Source organism: Coenobita brevimanus, chromosome 40 (assembly GCF_032717465.1).
Source record: "Coenobita brevimanus isolate Jiangsu-jjx chromosome 40, ASM3271746v2, whole genome shotgun sequence".
Classification (NCBI taxonomy): Eukaryota; Metazoa; Arthropoda; class Malacostraca; order Decapoda; family Coenobitidae; genus Coenobita; species Coenobita brevimanus.
Genome location: NC_136993.1, coordinates 58957209 through 58976733, shown reverse-complemented (window position 1 = coordinate 58976733; position 19525 = coordinate 58957209). Strand labels below are relative to the sequence as shown.

Here is a 19525-nt window from a genome sequence, read left to right as displayed (position 1 = left end):
GGAGCAGTGGGTCGGGGGGCCGACCTGCTAGCTGCCGTAAGAGGACAGAGATAGGTAAAAGGGGTCTGTGGTGCACAAGCTGTAAAGTTATGGCTGTAGCTCGCAGTGCCACCCTATGGGCAAGGGATGGAAATCCACTTTCCACAGACAAGTTGACTAGGCATGTCCAGCGGGGAGCGCCCAACATAACCTGCAATGCCTCATTTTGTAGCACTTCCAGAGAACGAGCTACCTGGGGGGCAAGAGTAGTAAGGCAGATCGCACTGTAGTCAACCAGAGAGCAGATTGCATGCGTGTAAAAAGTGCGCAAGACTGCATAGGAAGCCCCTAGGCTGCATTTAGATAGGTAACGCAACGCAGAAATGCGTGTGGCAATCGCTCCCACAAATACCTGACATGCGCTGCGAAGGAGAGCCTGCTGTTGAAAAAGCCCCCTAGGTACTTGTGGAGTGTGACAATTTCAAGTTCATGGCCACCAAGCCTCAGAGGGAATTCCGGAGGGCAGAGACCAAAAGGGAGGCACTTGGTCTTCTCGAGGTTGACCTTCAAACCGAATGCACTACACCTAGCGTGCAGCATGGAAAGAGCAGTAGGAGCTTGAGTGAAGCAGTCCCTCCTCAAGAAGACCAGTGCCAGGTCGTTGGCATAACACAGTCGTGTTGTGCCTGGACCATGGTCCATGTCTAATAACCCTTCCACTAGTATATTAAAAAGTAGTGGGCTTAGCACACTCCTGGGGGGTGCCATTACTGTGGTGATAAAAGGGGGAAATATGCCCCTGAAACCTGACCATCGCCTTATGATTAACCCCTTAACCGTGGGGCATCACTTTCGTGACGCTTGGGAGCAAGGGATCATACAGTGGGGCATCACTTTTGTCATTCTGTGTTATTTTGAATTCGCCTAGGCTTTCAAGTGGTGGCTTGTATCATCTATCAGTACTGCCAATGTCCAACACTAGTCAGCACTCCTAATCTTATCTGTACTCTCACCCATTGTTGACAATTTAGCCATTTCTCCCCGTTCTTGACTCCCCTCCATTACCCTCTTCTCTCGCCTGCCCGGCCGTGCTATGCTAAGTAAATCTTCCCTGGAATTTTCCACTGATTTCATCCATTGAAATAAGCTCTATGCCCTATTCTTATACCAAATAATATATATAAAAAAGAAATAAGGTAAGTGAGAGTGCCATACACCTGGAATTGGCTAATTATCACCTGACAACACCTCACATGCACTCGTTTGCTAATTTTTGCTGTTTATTTCCCCTTGAAATATGCCGTATAATCTATTCTCATAATAAAAATATATATAAGAAAGGAAGGGAGAAGCCTAGGTGATATTTACATTCACCTGGAACTACCTAATTTATTATGTACTGTCTAGATTTCCTGCCAATCATTTCATAGCTACCGGTGTATATTAGCAGCACTCACGAGGCTGACGTTGGCAGTAATGCACTCTCCCATGGTAGGCCACCCCTGCTCACCAGTATCAGTTTACTGTCGTCTTTCAAGGTGAAAGTACGTCGGATTCGCGCATGCTAAAGTCCGCCGCTTTTTAGCCCCATGCAAAGGGCCCTGTGACCTCTACCCCCTACTAAACCTTGTGTGGACAGAGGTAAAGGGCTGACAAATGATAGAGAGTGACTACGATCTTTCTGGTGAATAAAACAGTGCAAGTGGAAATGTAAATAATGTGTAAATAATGTGTAAACAGCAAGTGAAAGCAATGAATGTAAATATAAGTGAACAGTGGAAAATAGTTTTATAAATTACTGCAAGTGACGGTGCCTAACACAGTGTAAATAAAATATAAATGTAAATAATGTAAATTTGAGAATGTAAATAGAAATGTAAATGAGTAGTATTTTAAGAATACGAGTATATATACTAGGAGTAATGAAAGTGAAAGTGTCACTCTAGCATGTATGAATACTATGAGTTATGAGAGTGAAGGTGAAAGTGACATTCACTCTCAACGCTAGTATACAGGACGAGAAAGTGAATGCTACGTATATTACTGAAAGAGAAATTGAATGCCTACAGTGACAATAAACTACTATTACTGAAGGAAACTTATGGCTAAAGACTGTAGATATATATAAGTGTTATATAGTAATAGAAATATAAACTGTGAGTGTTTTTATGAATAATAAATGACAGAACACCAGCTGCGAACGATGTCAAGTGGGGAGGTCATACGCCCTCATAATTATCATTGCTTTCACAGTTTTTTTTTTTTGGAGTATGGATTCCAAACTATTTGAGAATCATAGAATAGTGTTTCTAGTGATAATATCAGACTGTGGTAATCATATTACGGGTTGTCGGGAAGTGTAAAGTGGAGACTTTGTTACCCAACTTCAGAGGTCTCCATAAGTCCTACAGTACTCGACGAAGGCTCAACAAACACCCCAGGAGAAAGCTGAAGGTATGTGCCATAAGCATATGTGACTTTAATATTCTAGGACTAATAACTGATTTTTGGCAAATATTTTTAGAGAGTCTCTCAGAGCGCGAATATGCCCACGGGAGCCGCAAGTCAAAGCAAAACAAGCCCGCGGTTAAGGGGTTAAGAAAATAATCGCCCACCGATGACAACAGCCGGCCTCCAATTCCCTGGGCAGCAAGGGCTCCCTAAATGGCAAGTGGGTTAGATAGTTCAAACGCCTTCTCCAGGTCAAGGAAGACAGCCATCCCCCATCCACCCCGAAGCACCCTGAGGAAGGATGCAAGGCAGTGGGTCGCACTCCTGCCCTGATGGTAGGCAAAGATCCTCAGGTGCAGCGTTCCCAGACACCAGGCAAAGCGAGCACGCACAACCCTCTCTGCCATTATAGCAACACAACTAGGAAGGGAGATAGGGCGCATGGCAGTGGGATCATGGGGCTTGGGAATCGAGTGGAAGACAGCTGTCTTCCACGACCCAGGCAATCGACCCTCAGACCACGAGAGATTAACCCGCGCCGTCCTGGTGCCGTGAATTAACGCGGCAACATTCCAAGGTCCCTAATTTGCAGAATTTTCAATTTTCGCGAGTGATTTCGCGAGTGATTTTTGGCACGTATGCACGGGACACCTTCCTCTATTCCTCTACAAAATGCCAAGCAGGAACAATGCCTTACACCGCATAACCTCTCCCCCCCCCTGCACGCCGTTGTCTCGGCAATTCACCTGTTACCAGTGACCTGGCCAATAAAGACATTCAGGGCAAGAGTGATTCCCCAATCGATGACAATGTGGAGGACAAAGTTTACACAGCATTAGAGGAAGAAACAGTTAGAAATGATGATCAGGTAATGTGGGGAAAAAAAGGTCATGAATGGTGATGAGTTAGTGAGTGAAACAATGCTTATAATGCCTATATTACTCTTTGAAAACCAATATACTCTTGTACTACATATAAATTCGTACCAAGTAAATAAATAAATACTGTTTATGAGTGGATAAAATAGTTACCCTCCCACAGAACTCGTTTTCTTTGGTGCCAGCCTGTTAGAAAACCCAGTCAGGTAAGGAAGTGCTGTCACCTAAATCGGGTATTTTAAACCTCAGGTGAGCGATTTCTCTATGAATTTTCGATGTTTCTCACCAAAAGCGGATGTTTGAGCCAAAAAAAAAAAAAAGGTCCAAAAACGTTGGGATGGGGCGGGTTAAGGAGATCAAGTAGCCTCTCACTGCCACAATCTCCCGCATGAGTGAGAAGAGAGTAGGTTAGCCCATCAAGCCCAGGCGCAGTGTCCCTCCTGCAGCTTAGCGCTTTGTAAAGTTCCCCACAGGTGATTGGACAATCAGCAGGGTCAGAGCTAGCACAGACAGCCTGGATCGCCGCAAGGCGAGAAGGAGACAGCTGTTCCTGACTTCAGCAACAGGATCAGGATGAGATGGCGGGCGAGGAGGACGGGGATCGGAAATGGACCGGATTCTCTTCCACATCTCACGGAGAGTGGAGTGAGAATCCAAGGTTCTACACTACCGTATCCACGCCTCCTCCCGTATGCGGTGCTTCTCCAATGTAACGTGGCATGTAACTGCAACCAGGTACCGACGGTGCAGGGATTTTCAGCGCCGTTGATATTGCTTACGAGCCGCATTGAGCCGGTGGTTCAACTCCCTGACCCTGTCGCAATAAATCACCCATCTTGATAGCACTTCGCTGACTGTCTCCGCAATGGAATAGTGAGGGAGGCAGCCTGAAAGAAGGCCTGGGCTACTTGATCTGCTCTACTCTCGAGGTCCAGGGCAATAGGAGATGCCTCAAAAGCCGCAGCTAAAGCGCAGCCAAATGCCATCCAGTCAGCCCTACTGAGGTTCCACCGTGGTGGAGGAGGTGGTGGAGGCGGTAGTGGGGCTGCTGACAGAGTGACCACAAGGGCAAAATGGTCACTTGCAAGGTGAGGGTGCAGCGACCATGTTGCAAGGTCCGCTAGGGGGGAGGACACAAACGCCAAGTCCAGACACCCCCCAGCAATGTGTGTGGCCTCGGCAGTGTCATTCAGTAGGGAAACACCATCCATCTCCTCCAGTACTAAAGAGATGTAGCGTCCTGCATCGTTGGAGTGAAGAGGCGAAGAAAGAAGGGCGTGGTGAGCATTGAAGTCACCCCCAATGTACACGGCTCCCCTGGCAGCTTGAGAGAAAAGTTCCCCCAACTCTAGGGTGCTCCTCTGGCTCCGGTATACATTACATACCGTCAGGGGTGATGTCACAAGATGGAAAACTATGCCCTGGACCTCCACATCAGGTCCACAGAAAGGAGAGGGGCACGCTATGTGGTCCTGAACCAGAACAGCACATCCCCGTGTGATGCCATGAACATACGGGAGGAGATGGGTGGTGTAGCCCGAGAGATGAAAAGTGGAATTATCTGGGAGCAGGGTCTCCTGCCGCCTCCTGCAAAAGCAGGAGCTTATGCCTTGCTCCCAGACAATTCCGCTGGAGGAGTCTGAGGGAGGAGTCTACCTGCCATCTGGGGATAGTTGTATACGGTCTTCCTCTAGCAGCTGTGGTGGGGCTGTGTCCGTCATGGTGTTCATAGATGGAGTTGGCACCTGCCCCAGAGGGGGTTGATGATGAGGCAGCCAAGCAGTGAAAGGGTGGGCATGGAGAGCTCTGGGCTTGACCCGCTTGGATGGGCGAGCTGGCTTGCGGGAGGCAGGAAGGGTTTTCCCTGTAGAGCAAGCCGGGTGGCGAGGGGAGAGCGGGGCACTGAGGCTGGCCTTCTTTCGTTCAATTGCCTCATCTACAAGGCAATCGGCAGCTTTTGCGAGGTACTTTGTTGGCATCGGGATATCCAGAGTCTGCACAATGGTCTTTGCAATGGTAAGCACAAACTCGGTGGCTAGGTCCCTGAGCTCCTCCATCGTGAAAGTCGTCACTGGAGGAGCAGGAGCAGAAGGTTGTCTGGGCACTGAGCAGGGTGGTGGCAGCAGGACAGATATCGATGGGTGGTGAATGTCCGCCGTGGTCTTGCCCACAGTGAGAGCAGGAGGCAATGGTGGAAAGTCCTGCTCGCTGAGAGCTGGAGGACTTGAAACCTGAGGGTGGCACTGCTGTCCCGAGACAAAGGTGCATGGGGGAGCTGGAGTGGCACTGACAGTCTGCCACTTGTGCACCTATGCAACTTGCCTCTCCCGACCCTGGTTTACCCGCTGGACCCTCACAGGGCAACTGCGGTGCCAGGCGTGGTGTTGCCCTGAGCAATTGGAGCACTTGGCGGTTGTTGGCTCCTTTGCTTTGAGCCGCTGCAGGCACTGCTTGGTGTTGTGCCCGCCACTGCATATCCTGCAGATGATGGGTTGGTTGCAGGTGGCGCGATGGTGTCCGAATCGATGACACCTGCAGCAGCACATCAACTCTCTCTGCTTCCTTGTTGGTAATAGTTTTCATTCTTGAATAAAAATTTGTAAATGGATTCCACAACACTGATCTTTTACACAGCATCGTAGATTTAGACTTACTCATGATTAGGCTTCTCACCACCCTAGTACTCTGTGTGACCATACTACCTGAACTTTTACTCAGATTATCCTCTTAGTATACCCATTTAGGTCTAGTCCCACTGTTCCCTTCCTCTCTCTCTCTCTCTCTCTCTCTCTGCCAGGTGTGGACTTTTATCTGCTATGCAGCTGCAACTTTTTACATCCATGGTTTTACGTACCCATACAGTCTCCTAGATGCCTTTGATCTCCGCATTGTATCTGGTCTTCCAAGAACCAGGCGCGATTCTTCTTTGCATTTATATACTTTTCGTTATTTGTTTATTACATCATGGTATTTCAGCTCTTCCTTTATTGCATGCACACACAAACACTGGTAGATTTCTTTTACACTCTGCAAAATTTATTGTCCATACGTTTCATTATATCCGAAATATCATTCGTTACCATCACTTACTACACTTTCTCTAATTCTTGCTTTAACCTCTCAGAGACCTAACCATACAGTTGTTATAATGACAATTGGAATATAACAGTCTGTTGTCTCACACCTACAGTGGTTGTGACTTAGTCAATCAATCGTACCCTTTAAAATTAAACACTGTCTACACTGTCTTTACAGAAAATCTGTACGTTAAGTAACACACATATTAAATCTTCCATAGTTGCTGTCTGTTTATCTGTTGATACCCTGCTCGAGAGCCTTTTCAAGAGCCTATTCACTCGGTTTCCTTAATGCAAATATCAGATCTACATTTCGCCCTCCGGAAAAGAAAAATAAGTGGCACTGTCATTCACCTGTTTCTGAAACGTGTCGTTCCTTCTCAGTCACACTACTTTCATGCTTTATTTACAACACACGCACGATACGACAGAGCCCAATATAATTTTTAAAGTAATTTCAGTCCTTTTGCACACTGGCACATTCACAACTTCTCTCCATTCACTGGTACAGCTTTTTTACGAACAAAAATGAAATGTACAGAAAACATCTCAATACATTCCATTATTTCTGGATATTCCTCTTTAACATATACCTCCTTTGCATTCTTCAGCTATTTCTGCGGATGACAATATGGTCGAGGCTAACAATACATCTTTCTGTAATGTGGGACTGTCAAAGCAAGAAGGTTAAGGTACAATCAAGAAACAAGCAATACGTGACTAACTTAGAGATAAATAATAATGATATGCACTTCATGTTGTTCTTATGTATTAGCTAAATTATTTTCCTCTATTTCTCTCTTACTGAAGTTATAAGGAAACCACTTTGAGTTCGACAGATACCTACAAAGTTGAATGTAACGTTTTAACGATAAATATATTAAGATATACTTGTACATGCTGATACAGTATAAAATAATTTTGGTCATCACTTCGACCCACATGTTTTAGTTGTAAACATTTATTTATTTTTTTTAAATCAGTGCTTTTCTAAATATTAGACATTCAAAACTTTTGGTTTTGTTTCTCTTTTGCCGATATACATACACACACACACACACACACACACACACATATACTGTATATATATATATATATATATATATATATATATATATATATATATATATATATATATATATATATATATATATATATATATATGTATATGTATATATATATATATATATATATATATATATATATATATATATATATATATATATATATATATATATATATATATATATATATTTATTATTAAGTCCCCGTCTCACACTGCCACAGGCTCCAACAGTAGTAGTTCAGTACAGGAAGGACGTTGCCCAGTGAGTTGTTCTTCCTATGGTCGGCCTCTAGGTGTACAGTACACCAGATCAACTGAGGCGTTGTAAAAACACACTCGCTTCTGAAGTTCACTGTCTTTATTTTCCAAATAATTACACTGAAATGCTTTTCAACTTTACTTCACTATTCTCACAAGCAATGGAGCTATACAAACTTTACTAACTGCAATTGCACTTAATGCTTGACAACACTTCACTGTTTTCACAAGTACCAATGATAAACAAACTTCAGTAACCCTTCACTGTTCTCACAAGTACCGAAAATATACAAACTTCACTGCACTGACACTGCACTACACTCAAAATGAACTGAAAACTGACTGAACTTGAACTAGTCTCTTCCCCATCCTTACATAAGGTTGCATTGTACGAGAACGATCTACATTCAACGAGAATAACAGTTATGGTGTATTCCAGAAAGAGAGAGCACAGTTAATATATAGCATACAAACTTAAACTAAATTGCATAATTTAAGAATCACATAAATAACACATTATTGAGAAAAAGAGTATTAAAATTAATGCTTAACTTAAGCAACAACTACGCTCAGAAACAGCAGGCAAACTGCCAACTCCCAAAACCTGTGGTACGGGAAACGCCGAGAAAAATATCGGCTACCTAACTGGCAAATCTTCCCTCTTAGCACTACCCCCTCCATAGTTCTTTGTCGTCCCAACAAAACTACACAGTATATACACACATAAACCTTAATCCTAATGAAACATCTAACTATACACAAAATAATCCTTCAACCAATCAGGTCTTCTATGCCACTTCCGATGACGTCCTTGCTCCTCCACACGGTTCACTCCTCCTGGAAGGTCTTGGTCCTCTTCCTGATTCACTTCTTCCCTTGGGAAACCATCACTATCTTCCTTCACTTCAGCTCCATGGTCCTCCTCAACATCTTCAGCTGCAGGAGAGCACGATTCCTCGGAAACGTCCCACCTGTACTGTCCTCGCCCATGGTACTGCCACAAACGATTCACACGTATCTCCTTTGGGTGAGACTTCCTGCCTCCCCGAGACCGATACTTAATATTTGATAGGCGGTCCAACACAGTGTAAGGCATGTCCTACGGGCTCTGCAGCTTCGGTGACTGTTCCTTCTTTTGCTGAGGATTGTATAACCAAACTTGATCACCATCCTTGAAGCTCACCTCACTTGCCTTGGCATCATACTTGCATTTCATAACTTCTCCTGAACTTTAGAGCTCCTCGCACTTCATGTACCTCAGCCAGTCTTTTCTGAAGGTGCTTCGCATAGCTGGAAGTGTCTGTAGGCAGCTTTTCACCAGGTGGTCTTCCCATTAACAAGTCAATAGGTAAGTGTAACTCGTGGCCCATCATCAGTTTTGCAGGGGTATAGCCGGTAGACTCACGAGATGAAGACTGATATGCCATCAGCAGCGCAGGTATTTTCTGGTCCCATTCCATCTGTCCCTTTACGCAGTACTTGGCCAGTTCTTGTCCCAGGGTCCAGTTGAATTATTTCTCCACAATCCCATCTGACTGTGGCCTTAATGGGGTCGTCCTGGTCTTCTTGATCCCCAGTATCTTGCAGCACTCACAGAACACAGCAGACTCGAAGTTTCTACCCTGGTCTGAATGTAGCTCTTGTGCCATCCGAAAATGATAAGAGAACTGATCAACCAAAGCCTGAGCAACAGTTGCAGCCTCTTGATCAGGGATGGCATAGGCTTTTGGCCACTTTGTGAAGTAGTCCATGGAAACACATACATACTGGTTTCCTCTTTTAGAGAATGGCAGAGGTCCAGCAATGTCCACTGCGACTCTTTCCGTCAGTGCACTCACTTGGTACTGCTGGAGAGGGGCGCAACCACGTTTCTTGGGTCCCTTCTTGGCACAGCATACATCGCAGGCCTGACACTATTCTTCAACATCGTGATGCATGTTAATCCAATAGAATCTCTGTTGCAGCCGGCTTAGAGTTTTCTTCACTCCCAGGTGCCCACTAGTGATCTCATTATGGGACTCATCCAAGACCTCGGACCTCATCTTCTTCGGAACCACCAGTTGCCAATACTTGCTGAGACCATCGGGTGTCTCCCACTGACACTCCGGTAATCCATTCTTCAAATGAAGAAGGTCCTATTGACTCCAGTAGCTCTTGGTTGCAGGGCTTAAGCTGGAAACTTCTTCCCAAGATGGTCGCAGCCACTCTAGCACTGGTTATAAATTTGCATCCTCCATCTGCACCTTCTTCAGGTCTTCTGCATCTGATGCTGGCCCCATCACAACAGTATGGTGGCATTTCCTGCCATGATTCCCATTCCTACTGCACTCCTTGCTGTCTGTTCTTCCATCTTCTTGCACACTATTCATCAAGGTTCTCCTGCATTTCTTCAGTGGTGGAGCTATTTGAGAAAAGCTGGCTGGTGGTTGCCCCTTCACACCAGCCTCCGCTACTTTTCCACTTCTTTCTGGTCTTCTGCAGTCTTCTTCATATCATCCTTTTTCATCTTCAGACACTCAGAACTGAAGTGTCCCACCTCACTGTATGTCCAACATGCCTATGTTACAACTGAAGATTTCAGTGCACTGCTCTGTTCTTGCTTCTTCTTCCATTTGTGACGGTCCTCCTTCTTGTGTCCCAGTTTCCTGCAGAACCAGCAACCTCCTCCGGTGTTCTCCTGTTCCCTCTTTCACCTGTAGCAGTCCTCTTTTCTGTGTCCTGGCTTTTTGCAATACCATCATTTTCCCTCAAGTTTTTCCTTTTCACATACATTCCTCTTTCTTGCCTTGAATCTTGCAGTAAGACCTGCCTGAAAGGAAAGGTAGATGTACTGGACCTGACATAGGGCTCAAATTCTAGAGCCCTGGCTAGTGTTTCTTGCATGCTTCTTGGTTGTGCTTGCTTCACTTGCACTTTCAACTCTGCATTATCAAGAGCATCAATGAACTGGTCCCTCAGTAGAATAACCAACAGGTCGGTGATGATCCAGGGTATGCCTTGAATGCCATACTCTCAAGGCCATGAGCAAGCTGCTGTAGGGATTCTCCTCGAGCCCATACACGGCTCCTGAATCTTGCTCTGTAATCCTCCATCTGGTACATGGTTCCAATCTGTGCTACAGCACTTTTTTTTTTTAAATCCAAAGAAGAACGAACCAAAGGCAGAGCATGCATTAACGTTCCTTCCAAGAAAGAAACAAAAACAATACAAAAGAGAACCAAATTCAAGATCCATTCATTTCGAGATGCCTGGACACACTGCATTTGAAAGACTAGAGATCATAGGAAGTAGGAAATACAGACAGAGGGAGAGAGTTCCAGGGTTGACATGTTGCATAAGTGAAGGACCGAGAGTAACGATTAACTCTTGCATTAGAGAGTTGGACAGCAAAGGGATGAGAGTTTGTTGCTAGACGGGTCGTAGGGCTGGAGGGATGCAAGCAGACAGTTCAGAGGAGCAGTGACCATGGAAGTAGCGATAGAAAAAAGATAAAGAGGCAACAGTGCGGAGAAGAGACAAAGGTTGAACAGAGCCAGTAAGAGAAGGAGCGTTGATAAGACGAATAGCCTTTGACTCCACCGTATTGAGAAGAGTTGCATGTGGGGATCCTCTCCAGACATGAGAGATCTACTCTAAACAAGGGTGAATAAAACCTGTATATAAAGTCAACAAGTGTGCAGGAGTAAAGAAGGCACGGAGTCGGCTTAGCACACCCAATCTTTTGGAAGCAGATTTTACAAAAGATGCAATATGATCTATCCAAGATAAGTCCCGTGTGAATGAAACCCCTAGCATGTTCAAGGATGTTGCAGGATTGACCTGGATATTACTGAACATTAGTGGGTACTCCTGTGCAAGATTTTGATGGGTTGATAGGTGTAAAAACTTAGTCTTTGATGCATTATAAACAACAAGATTATTTTTACCCAAGTCAGAGATATGAGCCAAGCCAGACATTAGGTATGATAGCCTTTTCCCTTGTTTGTTGAAGTAACTTCTTAGATGGACGTTGCGGGAGCCGAATGGAAAGGTGAAGGGTGGAATCATCAGTGTACGAGTGGATAGAGTTAGATGTACAGCTTAGAAGATCATTGATGAATAAAAGGAAGAGAGTTGGTGATAGGACAGAGCCCTGAGGAAGACAACTGTTGATAGATCTAGGAGAAGAACGATGGCCGTCTACAACAGCAGCTATAGAAAGGAAGCTATAGATGAAGGCACAGATAGAAGGATGGTAACCGTAAGAGGGCAGTTTGGAAATTAAAGATTTATGGCAGACTCGATCAAAAGCCTTTGAGATGTCAAGTGCAATGGAAAAGCTTTCGCCAAAGTCCCGAAAGGAGGATGACCAGGAATCTGAAAGGTAGGTGAGATGATTGCCAGTGAAGCATCCCTGATGGAACCCATACTGACGATCAGAAAGAAGGTTGTAATAGGAAAGATGCTTTAAAATTTTCACATTAAGAATGGACTCAAAAACTTTTGAAACACAGGATGTTAAAGCAATTGGATGATAGTAAGAGGGTTTGGAATGGTCACCCTTCTTTGGGACCGGCTGAATGAGAGCAAACTTCCGTCAAGAAGGAAAAGTACAAGTAGAAAGACAAAGGAGAAAGAGTTTGCCTAGGCAGGGTGTAAGCACAGAAGCACAGTTCTTGAGGACAATAGGAGCGACCTCATCAGGCCCATATGCCTTGTTAGTACTGAGGTCAGTGATGGCAGAAAATACATCAGCTGAAGAAAATGTCAGCCATGAGAAAGTCACAAGGGGGTAGTGAGGGAGGAACAGCACCAGAATCGTCTGAGGTGGAATTGGGGGAGAAAGTCTGAGCAAAGGGATCTGCTTTATCAGTAGAAGAAATAGCTACCGAGCCATCAGAGTAGAAAAGTGGAGGGAAGGACGATGAGGCAAAGTTGTTAGAAAGGTTTTTGGCAATGTGTCAGAAGGAGCAGGAAGAATTCGAGTTGGAGAGTTGAGAGCATTTAGTACGGATGAAATTATTTTAGCAGAGCAAAGAACAGACTTAGCATGAATCCAAGCAGAAACATAAAAAAGATGTGATTCAGAGGTGGGTTGGCTCCGGTACCTTTAATAGGCCCTCTCCTTGTTGCGGGCAGCATTAAAACAAGCGTGATTAAACCTAGGCTTTCTTGCATTAGTCTAAGGATAAGAGAAAGGAATGTATGCTTTTTTGCCTGAGAGAATAACCTCCGTTATGCACAAGGCACAATCAGATGGCTCCCAGCCATGGAAGCAATAATCATTCCAAGGAAAATCAAAGAAGTAGGTACTGCCTGAGGGCCTCCCAATCTGCAGCTCCAAAGTGCCACAGACGACCTTTCATTGGAGGGTCCACAGGCAATACTGGAGCGATAGGACAGGTTAAAGTAACAAAGTTGTGATCGGAGGAGCCCAACGGAGATAAAAGATTAACAGTGTAAGCAGAAAGATTAGTTGTATGGAAGAGGTCAAGTATTTTGGAGCTCTCTCCAAGGAGGTCAGAGATACAGGTAGGGTGGTGTACAAGCTGCTGTAGGTCATTAAGGATAGAAAAGATGAAGGCTTGTTCACCAGGTGGATCAGTGAAAGGAGAGGAGAGGGAAAGGTGGTGGTGAACATTAAAATCTCCTAGAATGGAGATTTCAGAGAAAGAAGAAATGGATAGAATGTGTTCCATTGTAGAAGTAAGATAGTTGAAGAATTTTTGATAGTAGAATTAGGAGATGAGTAAACAGCGCAGATATAGTCAGAGAATGACAGGAAAGCCGAAGCCAGAGTGTAGAGACTGATAACTGTTCTACTAGGGACTGATAACTGTTCCTCTCCATCACTGACATCTCGTCCAGGATTTCCATTGTTGCACACTTAAGGCTAGTAGCAAGCTGCACTGCCCTCTGCCTATCATCCCAACCATTCTGATCCACAAGTAACTCAAACTGTGCACGGTAAGCTTTCCAAGATACTCTACCATCAAATTCCTGAAGTTTCATTTTAATTGGACCCCCATTATAGCCATGAACTTCACTGGTTTGGGCCGTAAAAACTTGGGCATCATAATTAAAACCACCACTTAAAACTTTCCTGTAAACCAGGAAATGATTTACAACACTGCGTGGTAACCTTATAACCAGCCGACACGTGTTCCATAAGTGACAGCAAGTGGGTTAGTGGAGGGTTAGTGCCCCTCCCCAGAAAACAACTAACTAAAAATACGAACAAGAAGCCTCGGACCAGGAATGACCAAAAATGACGACTAAGGACCGAACAAAGGACATGATATGGATGGCGACTTAGAATGTAAGGGGTGCATATGATGAGGTGAAAGAGAGATAGATTGTCTAGGTGCTTGAGGGTGCGAAAGTGGATGTATGTGGATTAACTGAAACTAAATGGTGAGGTGAGAGTGTAAGAGAATGGGAGTATCGATGGGGTATATGTGCAGGAGTAGATGTGAATGAGAGGGCAAAAGAGAGAGTGTGTATTGCTGTGAGTGACAGATGGAAAGAGAATATAAGATAGTATGGATCAGTTGGCTCAAGGATTGTGTGGGTACGACTAAATGTTGGACTACAAATGTGGGCAATTGTGTGCGTCTATGTGCGAATGCAAGATCGTGCAAGCAGAGTGAGAGAAGAGTTCTGGACAAATGTGGAAGTGTGCATGGAAAAGTTTGAAAGGAATGAGAGAGTGTTTTTGACTGGTGATACGAATGGTAAAGTAGGGAATGTGAAGGTAGATGGAGTAGTTGGTAAGTGCGGTGTGCCTGCTGAGAGAGATGAGAATGGCGGTGCTTTAATGGACATTTGTGCTAGGAGGGGGTTGGTGATAGCCAATACCCTCTTCAGGCACAAAATGACCCACAGGTATACGTGGCGAGTGATGAGAAGGGTGGATGGTGAACTGAGTGAAAGGTAGACAATGATTGATTACATTTGTGTGGATGAAAGGATGCGAAGATGTGTAATGGATGCAAGAGCATATAGAGGTTGGGGAGGCGGACTTTCTGATCACCACTTTGTGGTGGTCAGAATCTAGGTCCAAGTAAAATGGAGAAATAGAAGGGAAGGACGGGAGGAAGGAGTAGGCCTATATGCAAGAAGAGTGGAAAGGTTACAAAAGGATGAGAAAAAGGCAGATTATAAGAGAGAAGTGGAGGAACGATTGGGTTTATATGAACTGGAGCAGTTAGGGGATGTGGAAGGTGTGTGCAAGATATTCACTAAAGAAAGATGTGCAGCATGTAAGGTGGTGTGTGGGGTGAAGAGAAGAGGAAAGGGGATGCAAGGAACAGCATGGTGGAATGAGAGGTGAGACAGGCTGTGGCACAAAAGAAAAAAACATAAGAATGGAGAGAAACAGGGGCATGGAAGAAGTTGAGAGACGGAAGAGAGAGTTATATGTAGAAAGAAAGAGAGAGGTAAAAAGATTAGTAAGAGAGAGTAAGAAGAGTGGATGAGGAATTTGGAAGGAATTTGAGTGTCAAGTGGAAAGAATGTAAGAAAATGTTCTGGACAGAGGTAAAGAGAGTCAGACAGGGTGGCAATGAAGTTAGTAGGCGAGTGAAATATAAGAATGGTAGATTACTAGTGGAGAAGGGAGAAAAAGTGAGCAGATGGAGAGAACACTTTAAGGAATTGTTGAACATAGAGAATGAAAGTAATGCGAGCATAAGTTGCTGGGGCATGGATGGGAGAAAGAGGGAGGTGAGAAGACAGGAAGAAATCAGTAGGATAGAAGTTGTGGAAGGAATAAAGTCAAAATGGTGAAAGCCCCAGGAATTGATAAAGTGTGTGAAAAAATGCTGAAGCATGGAGGAGAGATAGTGGCAGAATGAATGTGGAAGATGTGCAGATTGGCCTGGGAGGAAGGGAGAGCCCCAGAGGATTGTAAGTCAGGTATACTTATTCCCTTGTACAAAGGGAAAGGGGAGAAAGAGGTGTGTGGTAATCACAGGTGCATTTGTCTTCTTATAGTAATAGGAAAAGTATACAGTAGGATACTTATTGACAGAGTTAGGGAAATAGCAAATTAGTTGGAGAAGAACAGGGAGGGTTTAGGAAGGGAAGAGGTTGTGTATATCAGATATTCATTCTCACGAAAGAAGTTGTATGCGGTCTTCATGGATTTGCAGAAAGCATATGACAGCATGGATATACAAGGATTGTGGACAGTATTAAGAATATATGGTGTAGATGGGAAGTTGTTGAATGTTGTGAAGAGTATGTATGAGGGTGATAAGGCTGCAGTGCATGTGGATAGTGAACTGAGTGAGTTTTTCTATTTGAAGGTTGGGTTCAAATAGTGATGTGTCATATCTCCATGGCTGTTCAATCTGTATATGGATGGGGTAATAAAAGAGGTACAAGGTAGGGCAGTGGATGTTGGAGTGGCCCTAAAGAGAGAGGGCAGTGTTTGGAAACTCCCTGTACTGTTGTTTGCAGATGATACTGTGTTGTTAAGTGAAGACAAAGGGGAGCTGCAAGGCTTGGTGGATGAGTTTGGGAGACTGTGTAAGAAACGGAATCTGAAGGTGAATGTAGGGAAGAGTAAAGTTATGGTGTTCGAGAGAGGTGATGTCAGTGAAAGTGCAGTGAGAATGTACAGTGAGGCTGGATGATAAGGAAATGGAGAATGTGAGTACGTTTAAGTACTTGGGTAGTGTGATGAGTAAGGATGGAAGTTTGGAGGGTGAAGTGCTTGAAAGGGTACAACAAGGAAGAAAGGTTGCTGGTTCCTTGAAGGCAGTGATAAGAAACAGGGAAGTAGGCATGGAAGTGAAAAAGTTATTACATGACAGTATTGTGATACCAACTCTAACGTATGGAAGTGAAGCTTGGACGTTGTTGGAGGGACACAAGTCAAGGGTGAGAGCAGTGGAAATGAGTTATTTAAGGGGAGCATGTGGAATCACATGGAGAGAGAGCCTGACAAATGAGGATGTGAAGGAGCATTATGGTCTGGATGTGGATGTGATAGGAAGCGTTAGGAGAAACACATTGAGGTGGTTTGACCATGTGGAGAGGATGGAGAGTGAGAGACTGACGAGGAGAGTGTATGTGAGTGAGATGGAGGGGGAGAGAGGGAGGGGGAGGCCAAGGATGAGATGGAGGGATGGAGTGGAGAGGCATATGAGAGAGGGGGTGTGTGAATTGGGAGCAGGGGGGTGTGAATTGGGAGCAGGGCAGTGAAATGGCAGTGGACGGCGTGACATGGAGGCGATTTGTTTGTGGCCACCCTGTATAGGGGATTAAGGCGTCTGGCAATAGATAGATAGATAGATAGGCTTAAAACTTCTGCGTTCTGATTATTCAACCCTGTAATGGTACCTTTAGATGCTTGGGATCCATCAAGATTCATCATATACTGTTCATTCCTTTCATATGTTCCATGTACTCTAACCTGAGACACAGCAGTGCAATATTTCTCTACAGCTTCAATTTTCTCACTAATTTTCTTCACGTGGTCAACTATATGCTCCAACTGGTTATCTACATGCTGTCTGCACTCCATCAGTATTCCCTCACTAATCTTCAGCTGGTTGTCCACATGCTGTTTGCACTCTGTCACTATTTCCTCACTAACTGACTTCAACTGGTCGTCTACATGCTGTTTGCACTCAGTAACATTACTGCTTACCTCATACTTCTGCTGCCGTAGCTCAGCGTATACCTCCTCCTTCAATTGTTCCTATTCTTTCTTCATTTCCCCCATGAAAGCATCTAGCTGTCCTTACATCCTAGTTGTAATTCCCTCTGCTGCTCCTGTAATGCCTCTTGAAGTTGTTCATATCATTCTTTCTGTTCTTCGTTCTGTGCCTGTAATTATTCTTTGAGTTCTTTCTGTCCTTCATTCTGTGCCTGCACTTGTACACTTTGTGCTTGTAATTTTTCTTTGAGTTATTTCTGTCCTTCATTCTGTGCCTGCAGTTTTACAATTTGTGCTTGTAATTGTTCATCTTGTTCTCCATGTTGTCCTCTAGTTGTTCACTCTGTGCCTTCAATTGTACACTTTGTGCCTGTAATAGCTTCACAATTGTTGCCAGCAATATTTCCTCCTCCTGCCCAGCTCGAGACCTTGTTTGCACACCTCCTGCTTCTATATCGAAGGTTAGACTCACTGCAACACTGAATAATCCACACTCCTGACACCAGTATTACGTCCTCGTCCCACTCTATCACAGGCTCCAACAGCAGTAGTTCAGTACAGGAAGGACGTTACCCAGTAAGTTGTTCTTCCTATGGTCGGCCTTTAGGTGTACAGTACACAGTCAGCTGTGGCGTTGTAAATAAACACTGGCTTCTTAAGTTCACTGTCTTTATTTTCCAAATAATTGCACTTAATGCTTTCCAACTTTACTTGACTATTCTCACAAGCACTGGAGCTATACAAACTTTACTAGCTCCAGTTGCACTTAATGCTTGACAACACTTCACTGCATCCACAAGTACCAATGATATACAAACTTCAGTAACCCTTCACTGTTCTCACAAGTACCGAAAATATACAAACTTCACTGCACTGACACTGCACTACACTCAAAATGAACTGAAAACTGAACTTGAACGAGTCTCTTCCCCATCCTTACATAAGGTTGCATTGTTCGAGAATGATCTGCATTCTACGAGAAAAAAGTTATAGTGTATTCCAGAAAGAGAGAGCACAGTTACCAACTCGAAGACAAACAAAACATGCAAGAGTTTTCATACATTACATAACACTGTAAATTATTTAGCATACAAACTTAAACTGAATTGAAAATTTAAGAATCACATTAAATAACACATTATTGACAAAAAGAGCATTAAAATTAATGCATAACTTGAGAAACAACTGCTCTCAGAAACAGCAGGGAAACTGGCAACTCTAACTCGTACCGGAACCCATGGTACGGGAAACGCCGAGAAAAATCTCAGCTACCTAACTGGCAAATTTCTCTTCTTAACATTATACACACACACACACACACACACACACACACACACACACACACACACACACACACAAATATATATATATATATATATATATATATATATATATATATATATATATATTATACAGAGAGAGAGAGAGAGAGAGAGAGAGAGAGAGAGAGAGAGAGCTTGTATGCACTGTCCTTGCAACTACGATCATCATGCTATCGTTGCAGCTTCCACGGTGCGTTGGTGAAAGGGACTGCACTGAACTTCGAGCCGTACTGGATCACATCAGTAAATGGCAACACTACTTCATACTCTGGCATAGACTACAACCTGCTGGTGACCTTCAGTGAAGCTCTTAACTTCACGTTCATTACTTTACCATCACATACCTGGAATGACGTATGTTGAAATTTTTACAGTTTACACAGATGTTTGCCTCCCGTTGTACTCTAGTTCCCTAAATTACATATACCGAGACTTTCACCCACAGAGCAAAAACTTCCAGTTCACCAGATTTCCAGAAACAACACAATATAATCGAATAAATTCACTCCGGTAAAGAGAGTATCACTATGGTGAATAATTTTGAGTCCTCCGAAGTAATGGGTGATGCTTTTCTGTCTTTTAAAGGTGACGCAACAGGTTGTGGAACGTAAGTCCTTCTTCACCACCATGGCATTTGTGGTGCTGCCTGATCGCTATGAGCAGTAAGGGGCTATGATTTCTGTTATGTTACTTTGAGTTACAGCACTGTACTTCATTTTATTAATTCCTCTTCAATAAAGTGATGCCTGCTTCCATTTGTTCGGGTTAATTCTGTATCACCTCTTCCTCAGCGGTTTATTTTGACTGGTTATTTTACCGATGGAGGCTATGGTCTTATTAGAAATATG

The 19525-nt window shown here is 44.0% G+C and overlaps 1 protein-coding gene across 1 annotated transcript in view; it reads left to right on the top strand.

Moving 5' to 3' along the window:
- Positions 1 to 19040, top strand: part of LOC145397140 (uncharacterized) — a 49049-nt gene extending 30009 nt beyond the window's left edge. The window contains exon 5 of the mRNA XM_080270337.1: positions 18860 to 19040. Within this exon, the coding sequence (XP_080126463.1) occupies positions 18860 to 19040 (181 nt within the window). The remainder of the gene's footprint in view (positions 1 to 18859) is intronic.
- The last annotated feature ends 485 nt before the right edge of the window (positions 19041 to 19525 follow it).